At 44.3% G+C, this 15,759-nt stretch overlaps 1 protein-coding gene across 1 annotated transcript in view; it reads left to right on the top strand.

Moving 5' to 3' along the window:
* babam1 (BRISC and BRCA1 A complex member 1) overlaps positions 1–7,874 on the top strand; it is a 23,003-nt gene extending 15,129 nt beyond the window's left edge. Inside the window, exon 9 of the mRNA XM_084310491.1 lies at positions 6,149–7,874. Within this exon, the coding sequence (XP_084166617.1) occupies positions 6,149–6,349 (201 nt within the window). The 3' untranslated portion in view covers positions 6,350–7,874. The remainder of the gene's footprint in view (positions 1–6,148) is intronic.
* The last annotated feature ends 7,885 nt before the right edge of the window (positions 7,875–15,759 follow it).

The following is a 15,759-nucleotide window of genomic DNA, read 5'->3' on the forward strand; positions in this document are numbered from 1 at the left end:
AGAGAGAGAGAGAGAGAGAGAGAGAGAGTATCAGATGTTGTATGGGGGAAAATACAAGTGCCTAGTGTGGTAGTCTGCTCACTAGATCAGTACACGTGGGTCATGGGAAGATTAAAAAGTCCTCAAGACTTGAGTAAAACACTGTTTAGCAGTCTAAAAGCAGGATAAATGTTAGCTCACACAATAAGCTGCCTAATGAGTTTTGGGTCACACAAGAATATTTATTGTGAAAACGTGGATCTCCTGAGGAAGGGTTTGAAAAGGACTGCACTAGACCACAGCATGTGATGCTGCGAGCATATGCTCTTCTTCTACACACCAATGTCAATGGTCATGTCTGAAGAAGAGGATAATGGCTGGAAAAGTCACATGTGGTGGTAATGTTAATGGTGGTAATGTTCATGGTGGTAATCTTCATGGTGGTAATGTTAATAAGATAAGATATTCCTTTATTGATCGCCATGGGGAAATGTGGGTGTCATAGCAGTATGGGGAGAGGGGAAGTACAGGTATGGACAGGGTAATAGATGAAGGACGTAATTATAGGCAATAAAATGTCATTTGAATCTAAAAATATGAGAAATAGTGTCATGGTGACGGTGTTAATGTTCATGGTGGTAATGTTCATGGTGGTAGTCTTCATGGAGGTAATGTTCATGGTGGTAGTCTTCATGGAGGTAATGTTCATGGTGGTAGTCTTCATGGAGGTAATGTTCATGGTGGTAATATTCATGGAGGTAATGTTAATGGTGGTAATGTTAATGGTAATAATCTTCATGGTGTTAATGTTAATTGTGTTAATGTTCATTGTGTTAATGTTCATGGTGTTAATGTTCATGGTGGTAATGTTTTTATTTCATACTTATCTTGTCTTGCACAGTCTCTGGAGCGCAACAGTAAGAAGCATTTTGTACAAAAGTATTCTGTACTTCTGTATGACAACTATTAAAGAAACTTGAAACTTGAAACTTCATGGTGTTAATGTTCATGGTGGTAATGTCCATGGTGGTAATGTTCATGGAGGTAATGTTCATGGAGGTAATGTTCATGGAGGTAATGTTCATGGAGGTAATGTTCATGTGGGTAATGTCCATGGAGGTAATGTTCATGGTGGTAGTCTTCATGGAGGTAATGTTCATGGAGGTAATGTTCATGGAGGTAATGTTCATGGAGGTAATGTTCATGGAGGTAATGTTCATGTGGGTAATGTTCATGTGGGTAATGTTCATGGTGGTAATGTTCATGGTGGTAGTCTTCATGGAGGTAATGTTCATGGAGGTAATGTTCATGGTGGTAGTCTTCATGGAGGTAATGTTCATGGAGGTAATGTTCATGTGGGTAATGTTCATGGAGGTAATGTTCATGGTGGTAATGTTCATGGAGGTAATGTTCATGGTGGTAATGTTCATGGTGGTAATGTTCATGGTGGTAATGTTCATGGTGGTAATGTTCATGGTGGTAGTCTTCATGGTGGTAATGTTCATGGTGGTAATGTTCATGGAGGTAATGTTCATGGTTCATGGTGGTAATGTTCATGGTGGTAATGTTCATGGAGGTAATGTTCATGGTGATAATGTTCATGGTGGTAATGTTCATGGTGGTAGTCTTCATGGAGGTAATGTTCATGGTGGTAGTCTTCATGGAGGTAATGTTCATGGTGGTAATGTTCATGGTGGTAATGTTCATGGAGGTAATGTTCATGGAGGTAATGTTCATGGTGGTAATGTTCATGGTGGTAATGTTAATGGTGGTAATGTTCATGGTGGTAGTCTTCATGGAGGTAATGTTCATGGTGGTAATGTTCATGGTGGTAATGTTCATGGAGGTAATGTTCATGGTGGTAGTCTTCATGGAGGTAATGTTCATGGTGGTAATGTTCATGGTGGTAATGTTCATGGAGGTAATGTTCATGGTGGTAATGTTCATGGTGGTAATGTTCATGGTGGTAATGTTCATGGTGGTAGTCTTCATGGTGGTAGTCTTCATGGTGGGTAATGTTCATGGGAGCATAGTCTTATAGTGTGCAGACTGTTTTTTCTGTCCAGCACCTAGTATTTATTACCTGTTTGGATGTATGTGTGTTGTACAATTTTTTTTTTCATAGTCTCCATTCAGTCTTCTTGAGATATCCTTATATTTTTGTAGATTTTTATTTGGTTACTCTCGAGTGTTATTTCCCATAGTCGTCTCCGTCGTTGTTGTCATCAACAACCTTTATTTAATAAGTCAAAGACCAGAACAGACTAAATCAAAAGTAGTAATAGCTCAAACAATAACAACAGGTTTTGAATTGGGCAGGTTGGAAGAGTATTGATCCTTAAAGTTTGTTGAAAGATGTTCCATGAGTTGGAAGCAGAACAGGCAGACTCTCCAAACTCCTTGGGGAACCTTAAGCAGAAGCCAGTCATTTAACCCTTTCACTGCCACACGACAGAAGGTTAACCCTTGGCCTTTACTATCACACAACCGACGGCGATGCTCCATCATTAGCTCCGCATCTGCGGAGATAATGATGCTAATGATGGAGCATCGCCGTCGGTTGTGTGATAGTAAAGGGCTAACCTTCTGTATTGTCACAGTGAAAAGGTTAATCGGCTCTCGTGTGGCAGTGAAAGGGTTAAGTGAGTTAGATGGGGTCCAAAGTTCCAATCCAGCAACATTATGCTAGATTGCAACATGATAGCTTATCAATAAGGGCTTTTTAAATAAACAAATACCAATGTTTACTGCGCCTCTCTGCAAGAGAAGACCAAACAACCTTATTATACAGGAGTATCATAGCTATCTCCAGTAATAGGTCTGAGGGCAGAGTGATGGACTGAGTCAAGTGGTTTTAAGAGGGGATGTCTATTCCTTCACCATAGTCAAAAACGAATAAGAAAACCACTTCAACGATCATTTCCTGCTAATCAAAGGAAAGCTACTTCTGTTTCTGTACGAGAAGCCAATTTTCTGTCACAGCTTGCTGGCAAGGTTGTCTATATTATGTTATTTAAATGTAAATTTCGAGCCAGATGCCAAGATATTTATACTACGTGACTCAATGCTAGAACCACTCACAGTAGATATATGCAAACCATTCTATTCAATATTTCTGGCTCTAGTAAACAACATGAATTTTGTTTTATTTGCATGAAGTACCAATTTAAGAATAATGAGAGCATTAAAGGAAAGTTGCAAGTTTTCAATGGCCACTTGTACAGAATCTGTGAGATTGTGGTCTGGAACACAGCCCAATTGCTGAATACACAGGAGAGGAGATAGGAGCGTTTTCAAGGGTTTCAATGAAATGAGCAACACAGGAATTGGGGGAATAGAACAGGGTTATGTTCTGTCTTGTGGCGGCAGCGAGCGAGCAAGTGGTCCTTGTTCTTGTCTTGGGAGCTGCTGGGCTGCAGCGGGTGAGCAAGTGTTCCTCTTCGGGGACAGGAAACGTCCAGGCAGGGACGGCGGTCCTTGGGGCACAGGAGAGAACAGGTTAGAGTAGGCAATATAAAGGATGGATTCCAGCAGAGCTTTAGGTAGAGACGTCGTACCTGGGTAGTGGTAATTAATACCACGACGGCTTCTGGTCAGCGTCGAGGAGTAGAAGTAGGCACCTCATCAGGGGAGGATAGGGTGCAGCTGTGAAGAGTGAGGTGCCTGACCGCGTGTGAATTAGGGGGATGGAGTGCAGCTGGGCTAGGTGGCGTGAAGTGAAGTGATGCTGGATGTATAAGGGTAAATGGAGGGGTGGATGGAGAAGGAGAGGATGAGGAGGAGTGTGTAGTGGATGGAGAGGGGGATGAAGAGGAGCGTGTGGAGTACGTGAGGGGAATAGGAGGGGGAGTGAAGTATGCTCGTGCTGTGATTATGACAGAATCAGCAATACAATACATATAAATGGTGGATGGGACCTACAATTGAACCTTGTGGCACACCTTTTGTTATTGTCAAAGATTCAGACTGGATATTTCCCAACTTCACACACTGTCACAAGCCTTTCTATCCAAAACAATACTAGATAATTAAGTTGATTGTTTACCAAAGATGGGAAAGATCAGATATATGCGTGTTAATTGGAGTGGACAGTTTTAGAAAAAAAGTATCCAATTTATCCTCTCCAGTTGGAACACCTGGTATCAATGGCTTGCAATGCTTCAAGTACATCATTAGGAGAGAAGGGGAACTGAGTTCATCATGATCAATTATCAATAAAAAGGGACCCTGAATAGTCTTTTCTTTTAAATGTCCAGCATCCGCAAAATGTTTATTGAAGGCTATTCAAATAGTATTCTGATAATCTTTTTGTAACATAATCAAAATGGTCATCAAATGAATATGTGCGGGCAGTGAATTAGTAGTTTTCATTGTTCGAGTTTACTGCTACCATCACACACACCAGGTCCTGACATGGAACTCCCAGGGGAAGCGGAAGAGAGGAAGGCCCAAAAACAGCTGGAGGCGGGACACTGAGGCAGAGCTGAAGAGACATGGTATCAGAAAGTGAATATTAGGAAGGCAGCAGGACCGGACAGTATCCCCGGCCGCGTCCTAAAAGTCTGTGCCGACCAACTGGCCCCGGTATTCACTGACATATTCAACCTGTCCTTAGAACAGTCTGTCATCCCCACCTGTCTGAAAAAGTTGAGGCTTGCCTCAACGACTATCACCCTGTAGCTCTCACCTCCATAGCCATGAAGTGCTTTGAGAAGCTAGTGAAGGGCTACATCTGTTACTCCCTCCCCAACACCTTGGACCCCCTGCAATTTGCATACCGCCCCAACAGGTCCACGGAGGACGCCATAGCCCATGTGCTGCACACAGCAGCATCACACCTGGACAAGAGGCAGGGAAACTATGTGAGAATGCTATTCATCGACTACAGCTCCGCATTCAATACCATAGTCTCCTCCAAACTCGTAGCCAAGCTCAGGGACCTGGGCTTGAACTATGACCTCTGCCAGTGGGTCTTGGACTTCCTGACAGGAAGAACCAGGGATTAAAGCGCTCCGTCTTGAGACGGATTTCCATAAATTTGATTCGGAGTCGTGACGGATTTTCCGTCAATTGGCTACCTGGTATAATATGATTGGCTACAAATCATATTATACCAATCAGTGGCTTCAAACATGAGGGAAAAGGGATTTTTTTCTACCGCGACCACGCCAAGCAGAGTCATTGGTGTTTGGGTGTGTGGATATATATATATATCTTTTTTTCTCTCACTTTTTCTGTATTTTTTTTGCTCCCCATCCCAATTTAGTCGTTATGCCAATTCCCTTCCTGGTCGTTGCGCACATTGTCCCACTGTTGACCTAGGGAGGGTGTACCACACTACAGAAGGTAAACCTTTCCCTACAAAGGGTTAATGATTTCCACACTACAGAAGGTTAACCTTTCACTACCACACTACAGAAGGTTAACCTTTCACTAGTCTACCACACTACAGAAGGTTAACCTTTCACTACCACTACGACTGTGGTAGTGAAAGGTTAACCTTCTGTAGTGTGTTAGTGAAAGGTTAACCTTCTGTAGTGTGGTAGTGAAAGGGTTAACCTTCTGTAGTGTGGCAGTGAAATGTTAACCTTCTGTAGTGTGGTAGTGAAAGAGTTAACCTTCTGTAGTGTGGTAGTGAAAGGTTAACCTTCTGTAGTGTGGTAGTGAAAGGTTAACCTTCTGTAGTGTGGTAGTGAAAGGTTAACCTTCTGTAGTGTGGCAGTGAAATGTTAACCTTCTGTAGTGTGGTAGTGAAAGAGTTAACCTTCTGTAGTGTGGTAGTGAAAGGTTAACCTTCTGTAGTGTGGTAGTGAAAGGTTAACCTTCTGTAGTGTGGTAGTGAAAGGTTAACCTTCTGTAGTGTGGTAGTGAAAGGTTAACCTTCTGTAGTGTGGTAGTGAAAGGTTAATCTTCTGTAGTGTGGCAGTGAAAGCGTTAACCCTTTTATAGTGTGGTAGTGAAAGGGTTCAACTACGAGTTCTATTGATCATACCAGGGGTAGAACATATTGTTGAAACGTCATAAACCTGTCTGCTGCAAAACTATGTAATGTCCCTTCAGCGCTCATTGTGTTCTCACTCACAGAGACCATTGATGCTGCGTTGCTGCAGCCCCCCTGTCCTCCTGTACTCTACTCACTGTGTTTGTGGCTGTTATTTCATCCCCCCAGGACAACTACGCCTCTTTCTGCAACCTGGACTCCAGGGGCATGTGTTACCGGTTCGAGGTGTCCCTGTGTGGACCTGCCATCGAGCTGCACAACTGCATGGCCAAGCTGCTCTCCCATCCCCTACAGAGGCCGTTCCAGAGCCACGCCTCCTACAGCCTACTGGAAGGGGACGACCCTCAGGACGTGGAGGCCACTGTCTGAGGCAGGTCGTTTCTTCACGCATCAAACACCGGGCCGGCTGAGACGGCCACAGGACACTTACAAAACACTGCAGTTAGAACAGTCCAGGGCTGGCTGGGGGCTCCCAAATGTAGCTTAACCATTACATTACATTTAGTCATTTAGCTGACTCTTTTATCCAAAGAGACTTACAAGTTCTGTATGACAAGTCAGCAGGAAGGGTACAACTCTTACAGCTGAGTAACAATGTTCATCAAACGGTGTTGAGTGCATAGTAGGGAAGGGATGCACCAGTACTGATACTGGTGTGGGACATTGTGCCGAGACCACCAGGCTAAATTAGGGTGTCGGTCTTCGATCTCTTCGATCTCTCTAAATGGTGAAACATTTATTATATCCCAATAATTTTTCTCCAGTGACTCCAAACGGATGGTCCTAGTCTGTGGACAGGGAATCTGTATTGATTCATCCCTATCACTTAGTTCACTTCTGTCCCCCATTTAAAAAAAATTATTATAATTATTATTATTATGGGACTGGCTTTTATGTGACTGGCTTTTGACGCTCCAGTTGGACACATTGGCTCCGTGAAGCTTCCCAGTACAGCTGCAGGCTACTGTCTGCTACTGAGCAGCTACACAGGAGTCATCAAAGGATTAGGAAAAGATGGTATATGTTAAGATGCGTTTGGGACACCCAGCCTATAAGGTCCCAAAGAAACCAAGAGGGGTCAATGTGGACTTTTTGTTTCGGGTCGGAAACTGAACATCAACGCCACCGCCGTGTCTTTGATGAAACGGAGGAACACCGCGCGCTGGAAATGGTGCTTAACATCAGCCTGGAAACAGAATGTTAAAGGTACTGTTCTCTGGACCTGAGTGAACCACCGGTGAGAGAGACTTTAGACGCGGGTTACCGGACAACAGAAGAGGACGATGGTAGGAAAGGAGGGAAGAGCAAAAGAAGAGGAAGGTAAACGGTGAATGAAAGACGGAACAGGGGAAACTCTTCAGCTTGCACTCCACCACCACATCCACTGGGTATTATTTTATAATCTGGGCACAATGGTTCCTTTTTTTTATCAGTCTTAATGATCCACAAAACAGCAATAGCTGTGTATCTATTTCCATGGCTGGGCTTTTGGAAACTGGCAAGTAAAGGGGATGATATTCTGTATCCACAGAGGTTGCGCAGAAGTCCATTTTCTCTGTACCTACACCTGGTAAACGCTGTCACCTTTTCGTTAGTCGTTTTCCACCCACGCCGTAACTTTTTTAGATTTTATTTCTGTTCACTTTTCGTAATTTTTTTTTAAGACTTGTTTTTCACTTTTTGTTTGTTTCTGGAGACAATGACAGAATGTACAGTGGCGTAGTCCACGTCTGACTAGACAACTTTCTTTTCGACAATGTCTTAGGGGTTGATGAGTCGAATCCCCGTAGATAGTAGTGACGCCGGTACAACCGCGCTGGAGCCGCAGTAAATGTATTGTACAAATATTCATTCTAAATCTCGTTTCTATCGATTAAAATGTGAATGTCCAGTCTCATGTATTGTATGTCGCTCTTTACCGTTAATGTCGGGAGAGTCACCAAGGACGTTGTGGATGAGAGTATGAACATCGCTACACCGTTTGTTGTTTATAAACCCAACTCTTACCTGAACCCTAACCTTCACCTTACTTAATCTCACCTAGAGATGAACAGTTCATCCAGAATGTTCCTGCTGACTCTGCCAAAACACATTTAGTGTATTTCAGGTTTTCACAGGGAGATGGCAGCAGAGAGCCTTGGAGCGGTTGGTTCTCCAGCTGGATGCCTGACTCGGAACTGAAAGGCCCAATCCGAGAGCTACTCTATCCTCCTTGGTTTCATATCAACAGCTTCAGCTCATCCAGTTGGAAAATGATTGAGAAAGATCAGATGTGTTGAAGATTTAAGAGAACTTGGAATATTACCATAACAGATTTAGACAAAAACTAAGTATTGACGATTACTTTTGACTCGAGACATGAAGTGTGTCTTTGACATTGATTGATTGAAAATGTTATTAACGGATTGCAGAATGGGTACAATACAGTACGGCTCAGACCAGAGAAAGACTTTCGGCTTGTTTACATCAGGGTCCCCCATTTTCAATTCATAATGACATTTATGACATACACAACATACAGATACAGTACTGTTAAATTTTTGACATACAGGATATACTAATATACAGTACTGTTTACCAGGGATCCTAACAGAAACTATATACATTCGATGGGGAGGAAACTGTACATGTGGGGGGGGGGGGGGGGGGGGGGGTTGGACATTTACGGGGGCCAGTTTCGAATTGCAGCCTCCCGTAGGTGCTTTTTGAGGGCGGTTTTGAAGGTGGGTAGGGATTCACATTATTTTACGGCGGTGTGTAGGGTGTTCCACATTGTTGTGGCATAATTGCGAAACGTGTTTAGTCCCTTGTTTGTGCCGAATCTGGGTTGAACATGATTTGTGGAACTCCCTCTGGTGTTGTGGTCGTTGAATTCACTGACCTTTGGGGAAGCATTTCGACATGTACATGGGTGTCTTAGTGGTGTAGTGTATCTTGTAGACAACCGTTTACTGGATCCCCAAATTATGAGAATTACTACATATACAAAAGCTATAGTACAGATAATACAAATATTATAGGACTGAACTATTAATCAAAATTAGAAAATGTTAAATCACAATATGGGCTAGTGCAATATCCAACTCACAGGAGGTTAGAATATTTATTAAAGGTGAAATTTGTGTCAAAATGCCAAATTAAGTATTATGTTGCTGCAGCAAATGTCCTGTTCTCCAAATTGTATTCTACAGACGTAAGAAAACATCTTTGTTTGGTACAGATCCCTGAAAAGAATTACGCATGATCATTTAAATCTTTTTCAATGAAAAGGAGAACAATGAGGCAAAAATGATCATTCCCTCTAATATCGTCCGTGAATCATATCGCAATTGCAATATCAGTCAAAATAATAGCAATTTTATATATATATTTTTTTATCTTTTGATATACCTTCCCAACTTTCATGAGTGTTTTAGTGTGTATATAATTTTTATTAGCATGAATGTACATGAGTATCTGTGTGCATCTCTAGTTATCTTAATAAGCGTCTTTATCTGGTCTTTAAGATGAGCAGCTTCCTGTTTTTGTTCAGAGGTTTATCGGAGACCGTTTGCCCCGACCCTCCCCTGACACGGCTCACGTTCTGTCACTCCAGACCACATTTCATAAATGAGGCTTTCCGCCGAGGACAGGTTGGCAGGGAGACAATGGCGGGCCAGGAAAACTCCCCTTTTCTCCCCCCTCCCTCCCAGACGCACCCAGCAGCTCCTCACGTCATCATAGCAAACAACAGCATGTATGTGGGTGGAGGGCGGGGGATCAAACGTGCCAGTCGCCTGTTGGGAATATTTGTTATTCCCCCTGTCCCTAAAGGATGACAGGTCCCCATTGTTTTTCCTTTTTCTTTCTCTCTTTACACTCCTCCGTTGCATTCACTTGGGACAGGATGCAGCGGCAGTTTCTGTACAGGCGTAGTAAGGTCACATTGTTCGTCCGAACGTATGCAATCAGGAATTCTGCCTGGTTCTTTTGAGGTTATATTTGTCATGGGCTCCCGAGAAGTAATCTTTTCCTGGTTCCTTCTCAGTAACGCGTGCATGCCATGAAATATGTGGGTTATATATGTTTTCCATGTTGTCACGTTATCCTGCATGTCCCTGGTGTTCAGTGTTTCGCATTTGGCTTCTAACCCTCTTTAATAGCCCAGTACTTTCACCAAACAACCTTTGACCCAAGGTTTAAATAATTAATAATAATGATCATTTTTATTTGATAAGACGAGATATTCCTTTATTGATCCCCTTTCAGAAATGCAGGTGTCATAGCAGCATGGGGGAGGCGTGGTACAGGTAGAGGCAGGAATGGAAGACAATAAATATATGTAATAAAAAATATAAATTCTAGGACAATATAAAAATATGAATAAACGGTAGGGAAAGGTGCAGATGAGGGTCTGTATATTCTTCTCGTCATAATACACACTGCGCTGCAGTCCGTGTAGGGTTTAGTAGTTAAGAGTCATAATACACACTGCGCTGGAGTCCGTGTAGGGTTTACTAGTTAACACTTTGATCGCCAGGCTTAAATTCAGAATAAACCATCCCACGCCAGCTCTATTTGTCTATGGGGATATTTACCTTCTTTGCAGGGCTATAACTTTTTACATTGTATTGCTAAATTGACATTACTATGGCCCATTCAACGTCCTATATCTATTGTTCAGGGTGTAGCAACGTTATACTTTTTCATTCACATATTCATACTAAAATACGGTCTAAAGTATAAGTATGTATCGTTTTCTGCAGCTTTCTCCAGAACGTGATTTATAGCCCCAAATGCATTATATTGATGATGAAATACAGTTTGATAGGAATCTGCGCGAGATAAAAAATTTCAAATGGACGTGCTTCTAGAAGTTACTACTGATCATCTGATGTTGACCGAATGGGGGGGGGGGTCGTTTATAATTCCGTGGCCAACGTTAGATGATTCATCAAGTGTGGGTGATATGATCATTAGAGCAGTTAGTATCGAACACATTAAAAAATAACGCTGAATCTTACCGTAGCTTCCTCATAGCGTTGGGCAATGAGCGTGGAACAGAAATATTCCTATTATGGGATGTAGAAATATGCGATCCATTTCCAGGTTGTATAATAGTATATACGTCCAAATCATGTTGTTTATCGAGTTATTGGTAACAAATTGCTATCCGTTGTGTCTAGCTCGAGTCCTGGGACTATTACCGAGTGATCGGACCGAATTGAAATGAGCACCAGCTTCCATTTCCTGTTTCCGCTCTGGGCGATCCGCCGATCGACCACCAGATGGCGCTCTTGAACCGTTGGAGAGTTGAGATGGGGCTCAACAGTAGATCTCAAGTCTCCGGGGGAGAAATATGATTTCGATCACAGGTTTTTGAAATATTGATATCAAAGACGTGGTACGGCGTCTTTGGCAGAATGAGCATGGCGGGGAAAGACGTCCTACGGCGTTTTTGGCGATTAAAGTGTTAAGAGTCGGTTCAACAGTTCTCAAGTTCTGCCGCTGTTAGTTCTCCAGCTGCCGACAGCAGTCCATGCCCCGGTTGTGCTACTATCTCAAAGGGGAGGTGCCGTTTTACCGTGCCCCAAGGTCAGACTCAAAAGAAGGCAGTCATGTCATTTACACAGAATGGGGCAAGCATCCACACCCACGGGGACCCTCCCCCATTCCATCCCATGCACACCCCACCCTCCTGGGTGCCACAGCACAGTCTAGTAAGGTCTACACCACTCCCCTTGGCTAAGGTCATCCCATCCCCTACAGGTCATGAGGGGCGGTATCTGATTATCCAAGATGGTCTGATCAATAGGTAAGGATGAATGATGAGAGGGTGATTCACTGCACATTTCATCAAACACGTCACATACTGCAATAGTACTTAATTTCTCCTCAGGTTCCAGGAGGTAGATCGGTCAACTCATCTGGTAATCAGAAGGTTCCCTGTTCGATTCCGGCTCATTCTGACAGCGTGTCGACGTGTCCTTGAGCAAGACGCTTGCATGGTTGCCTCCACCGTCGGTGTGTGAGTGAGTGGGTGAATGTGAGCGATTTAGATAAAAGCGATATATAAACCGGCCCGGAGATCTGTCTACACAGTGATATTTATTGTTTGGTATTTATTCTCATGACTCATTTCATTTGTGCTTTCCTAGCTGTTTTGTAACACTTTTAGGGGGCGCAGTAATAATCGTTGAGTAGGAACTAAAGAGGAACTATTATGCAACAGTATTTGCATTTGCAATTTCATTGTATACTTGTATGCCGTGACAAATAAAACTCTTGACTTGAACCAAGTCTCAGTCCAGGGAAATCCTTTGTCATTGGTTCCTAGGGACCTCATCCTCATTCTCATCCTCTATTTCTATACAGTGGAAGAATTCGGGACGGATGAGAGAGAAGGGGTGACATGCAACAGGCCAATGATTCAGATGATTGAATGTGGTGCTTTGCCTGCTGACTCACCAGGTCACCTTGAGATCAATTCTTTTCTCCATTCATGTCCTCTCTTTCTATGTTGAAGGGGCACTTCGCCATGCTAAATAAACCATGCTGATTTATTATGCAAATAATCTCGCACATATCCCAAAACTCTGAAGCAGTGTGACAGCGTTAATGGGGATTGCTATTCCCTCAACTCCCTAATTTCATTGAGCTGTACACAACACAAGGATTCAGTGCCGGTGGCATCACTGGAGGGAATATTCAAGCTCATTAACTCTCAACAACAGAAAAATTAATTAGCATTGTTTTTCCAGTGAAGTGCCCCTACAATCATGAGCTCAACCATAATACAGACCAGGGCCTATATTCACAAAGCTTCCAGAGTGCTTATCTAGGATCAGTGAACAGGGACACTTAAATTCATGGCCCTATTCAAACTAACAGACTAAAACTGACTCTTGATCAGTACTCCCACTTTCAGAGGCTTTGCGACAGGTGTCAATTCTACTCTGTAAGGTTCTCCCATGTTTTGGCTTCATACAGTGAGTAGGATTGTCTGACACATTGTTTGATGTCTTGGCACCGTACACTCATTACTTTAAGTAGTATGTGTTGCCAAAACACTTAACGGGCCTCGCTCTATTCCGTTACAACCCTCCCTCCAGCAGTAGCATGTGACTTCAGCCTTCAGGAGACGAGAGAAGAGCTAATGGTTTGAAAGTGACTCAGGCCTCCCTCTGTGACCACAGGAGGATGCTGTCACTGTGATAACCTCAGGAGAAGAGCGGGGGGTATGGAGGCAGGGGGGAAGGCAACAGAGAGATGGGGGGAGGTAGAACGGGGAGGGAGACGAGAGAGATGGGGGGTAGAACAGAGGGAGGGAGGCAAGAGAGATGGGTACCGTAGAACAGGGATGGAGGCAAGAGAGATATGGGGGGTAGAACAGGGATGGAGGCAGGCAGGGAGGCAAGAGAGAGATGGGGGGGGGTAGAACAGGGATGGAGGCAGGCAGGGAGGCAAGAGAGATGGGGGGGGTAGAACAGAGGGATGGAGGCAAGAGAGATATGGGGGGTAGAACAGGGATGGAGGGAGGCAAGAGAGAGATGGGGGTAGAACAGAGGGATGGAGGCAAGATAGAGATGGGGGGGTAGAATAGAGGGATGGAGGCAAGAGAGAGACGGGGGGGTAGAACAAGGATGGAGGCAGGCGGGGAGGCAAGAGAGATGGGGGGGGGTAGAACATAGGGATGGAGGCAAGAGAGAGATGGGGGGGGGGTAGAATAGAGGGATGGAGGCAAGAGAGATGGGGGGGTAGAACATAGGGATGGAGGGAGGCGGGGAGGCAAGAGAGATGGGGGGTAGAACAGGGATGGAGGCAGACAGGGAGGCAAGAGAGAGATTGGAGGTAGGAGGGAGACAAGATAGAGGTGGGGGGGGGGTTGAAGAGGGATGGAGGCAAGAGAGATGGGTGTAGAACAGATGGAGGCAAGAGAGAGATGGGAGGGCAGAACAGAGGAATGGAGGGAGGGAGGCAAGAGAGATGGGTAGAACAGGGGTGGAGGCAAGAGAGAGATTGTGGGTAGAACAGGGAGGGAGACAAGAGAGAGGTGGGGGGGGGGTAGAACAGGGATGGAGGCAAGAGAGATGGGGGGGGGGGTAGAACAGGGATGGAGGCAAGAGAGAGATGGGGGGGTAGAACAGAGGGGTGGAGGGAGGCAAGAGAGATTGGGGGTAGAACAGGGAGGGAGACGAGAGAGAGGTGGGGGGGTAGAACAGAGTGATGGAGGCAAGAGAGAGATGGGTAGAACAGGGATGGAGGCAAGAGAGAGATGGGGGAGGTAGAACAGAGGGATGGAGGCAAGAAAGAGATGGGGGAGGTAGAACAGAGTGATGGAGGGAGGGAGGCAAGAGATACGGGGTAGAACAGGGATGGAGGCAAGAGAGAGATGGGGGAGGTAGAACAGAGGGATGGAGGCAAGAAAGAGATGGGTAGAACAGGGATGGAGGCAAGAGAGAGATGGGGAGGTAGAACAGAGGAATGGAGGGAGGCAAGAGAGATATGGGGGGTAGAACAGAGGAATGGAGAGGATCGGGAGGAGAATGGAGGGAAGAGGGGAATTAGATGGAGGGAGGGAAGAGGGGAATTAGATGGAGGGAGGGAAGAGAGGAATTAGATGGAGGGAGGGAAGACAGGAATTAGATGGAGAGAGGGAAGAGAGGAATTAGATGGAGAGAGAGAGGGAAGAGAGGAATTAGATGGAGAGAGAGAGGGAAGAGAGGAATTAGATGGAGAGAGGGAAGAGATTAATTAGATGGAGAGAGAGAGGGAAGAGAGGAATTGGATGGAAATGGAATTAGATGGATAGAGAGGAACAAGAGGAATTAGATAGGGAGGGAGGGACAAGAGGCATTAGATGGAGAGAGAGGGAGGGAAGAGAGGAATTAGATGGAGAGGGAGGTCAGAGGAATTAGATGGAGAGGGACGGAAGAGAGGAATTAGATAGAGAGAGGGAGGGGCTAGATGAATTAGATGGAGAGAGAGGGAGGGAAGAGTGGAATTAGATGGAGAGAGGGAGGGACTAGAGGAATTAGATGGAGAGAGGGAGGGACTAGAGGAATTAGATGGAGAGAGGGAGGGACTAGAGGAATTAGATGGAGAGAGGGAGGGACTAGAGGAAGGGGCATAAGGTGGGAACACAGAGAGACTGAGCGCCATGGGGGGAAAGAGTATAATTAGAATGTCTTTATTGCCTTTGTATTTAATACAATGAAATGTTGGCTCACAGGCTCACACGCCTGAGCAGAGATTTCAATATACTAGGACAGTAGCAAAATATACAAGAACATTCATTCATTCAATCTTTATTTATACTCGATAATACACTGAGTAATTAAACTAATTTACAGTGCCGTCGAGATGTTACATACACAAGTGTGATTGATTGATTGATTGAAAACTTTATTAACGGATTGCAGAATGGGTACAGTACAGTAGGCCTACAGCTCAATACATACAATTGTTAAGGGGATGCAGACCAGAGAAAGACTTTCATCTTGTTTACATCAGGGTCCCCCATTTTCAATTAATCTTAACATATATGACATACATGACATACAGATAGACTGCTGCTACATCTATACATTTATGACATACCAGATTTGCAAATACAGTACTGTTTGTGATACAAAAAGAGTCTAGAAAAGAGAGTATATACATTTGACGTAGAAACTGTACATTGGAGGAGGTTGGGTTGGGGGGGGGGAATGTACATTGGAGGTGGTTGTGTGGGTGGGGGGGTTGGGGGACACTGTACAACTGTACATTGGAATATTGACAACCATACGTGGTCATTT

This window comes from Notolepis coatsorum (genome assembly GCF_963971535.1).
Source record: "Notolepis coatsorum genome assembly, chromosome: 3".
In the NCBI taxonomy this organism is placed as follows: domain Eukaryota; kingdom Metazoa; phylum Chordata; class Actinopteri; order Aulopiformes; family Paralepididae; genus Notolepis; species Notolepis coatsorum.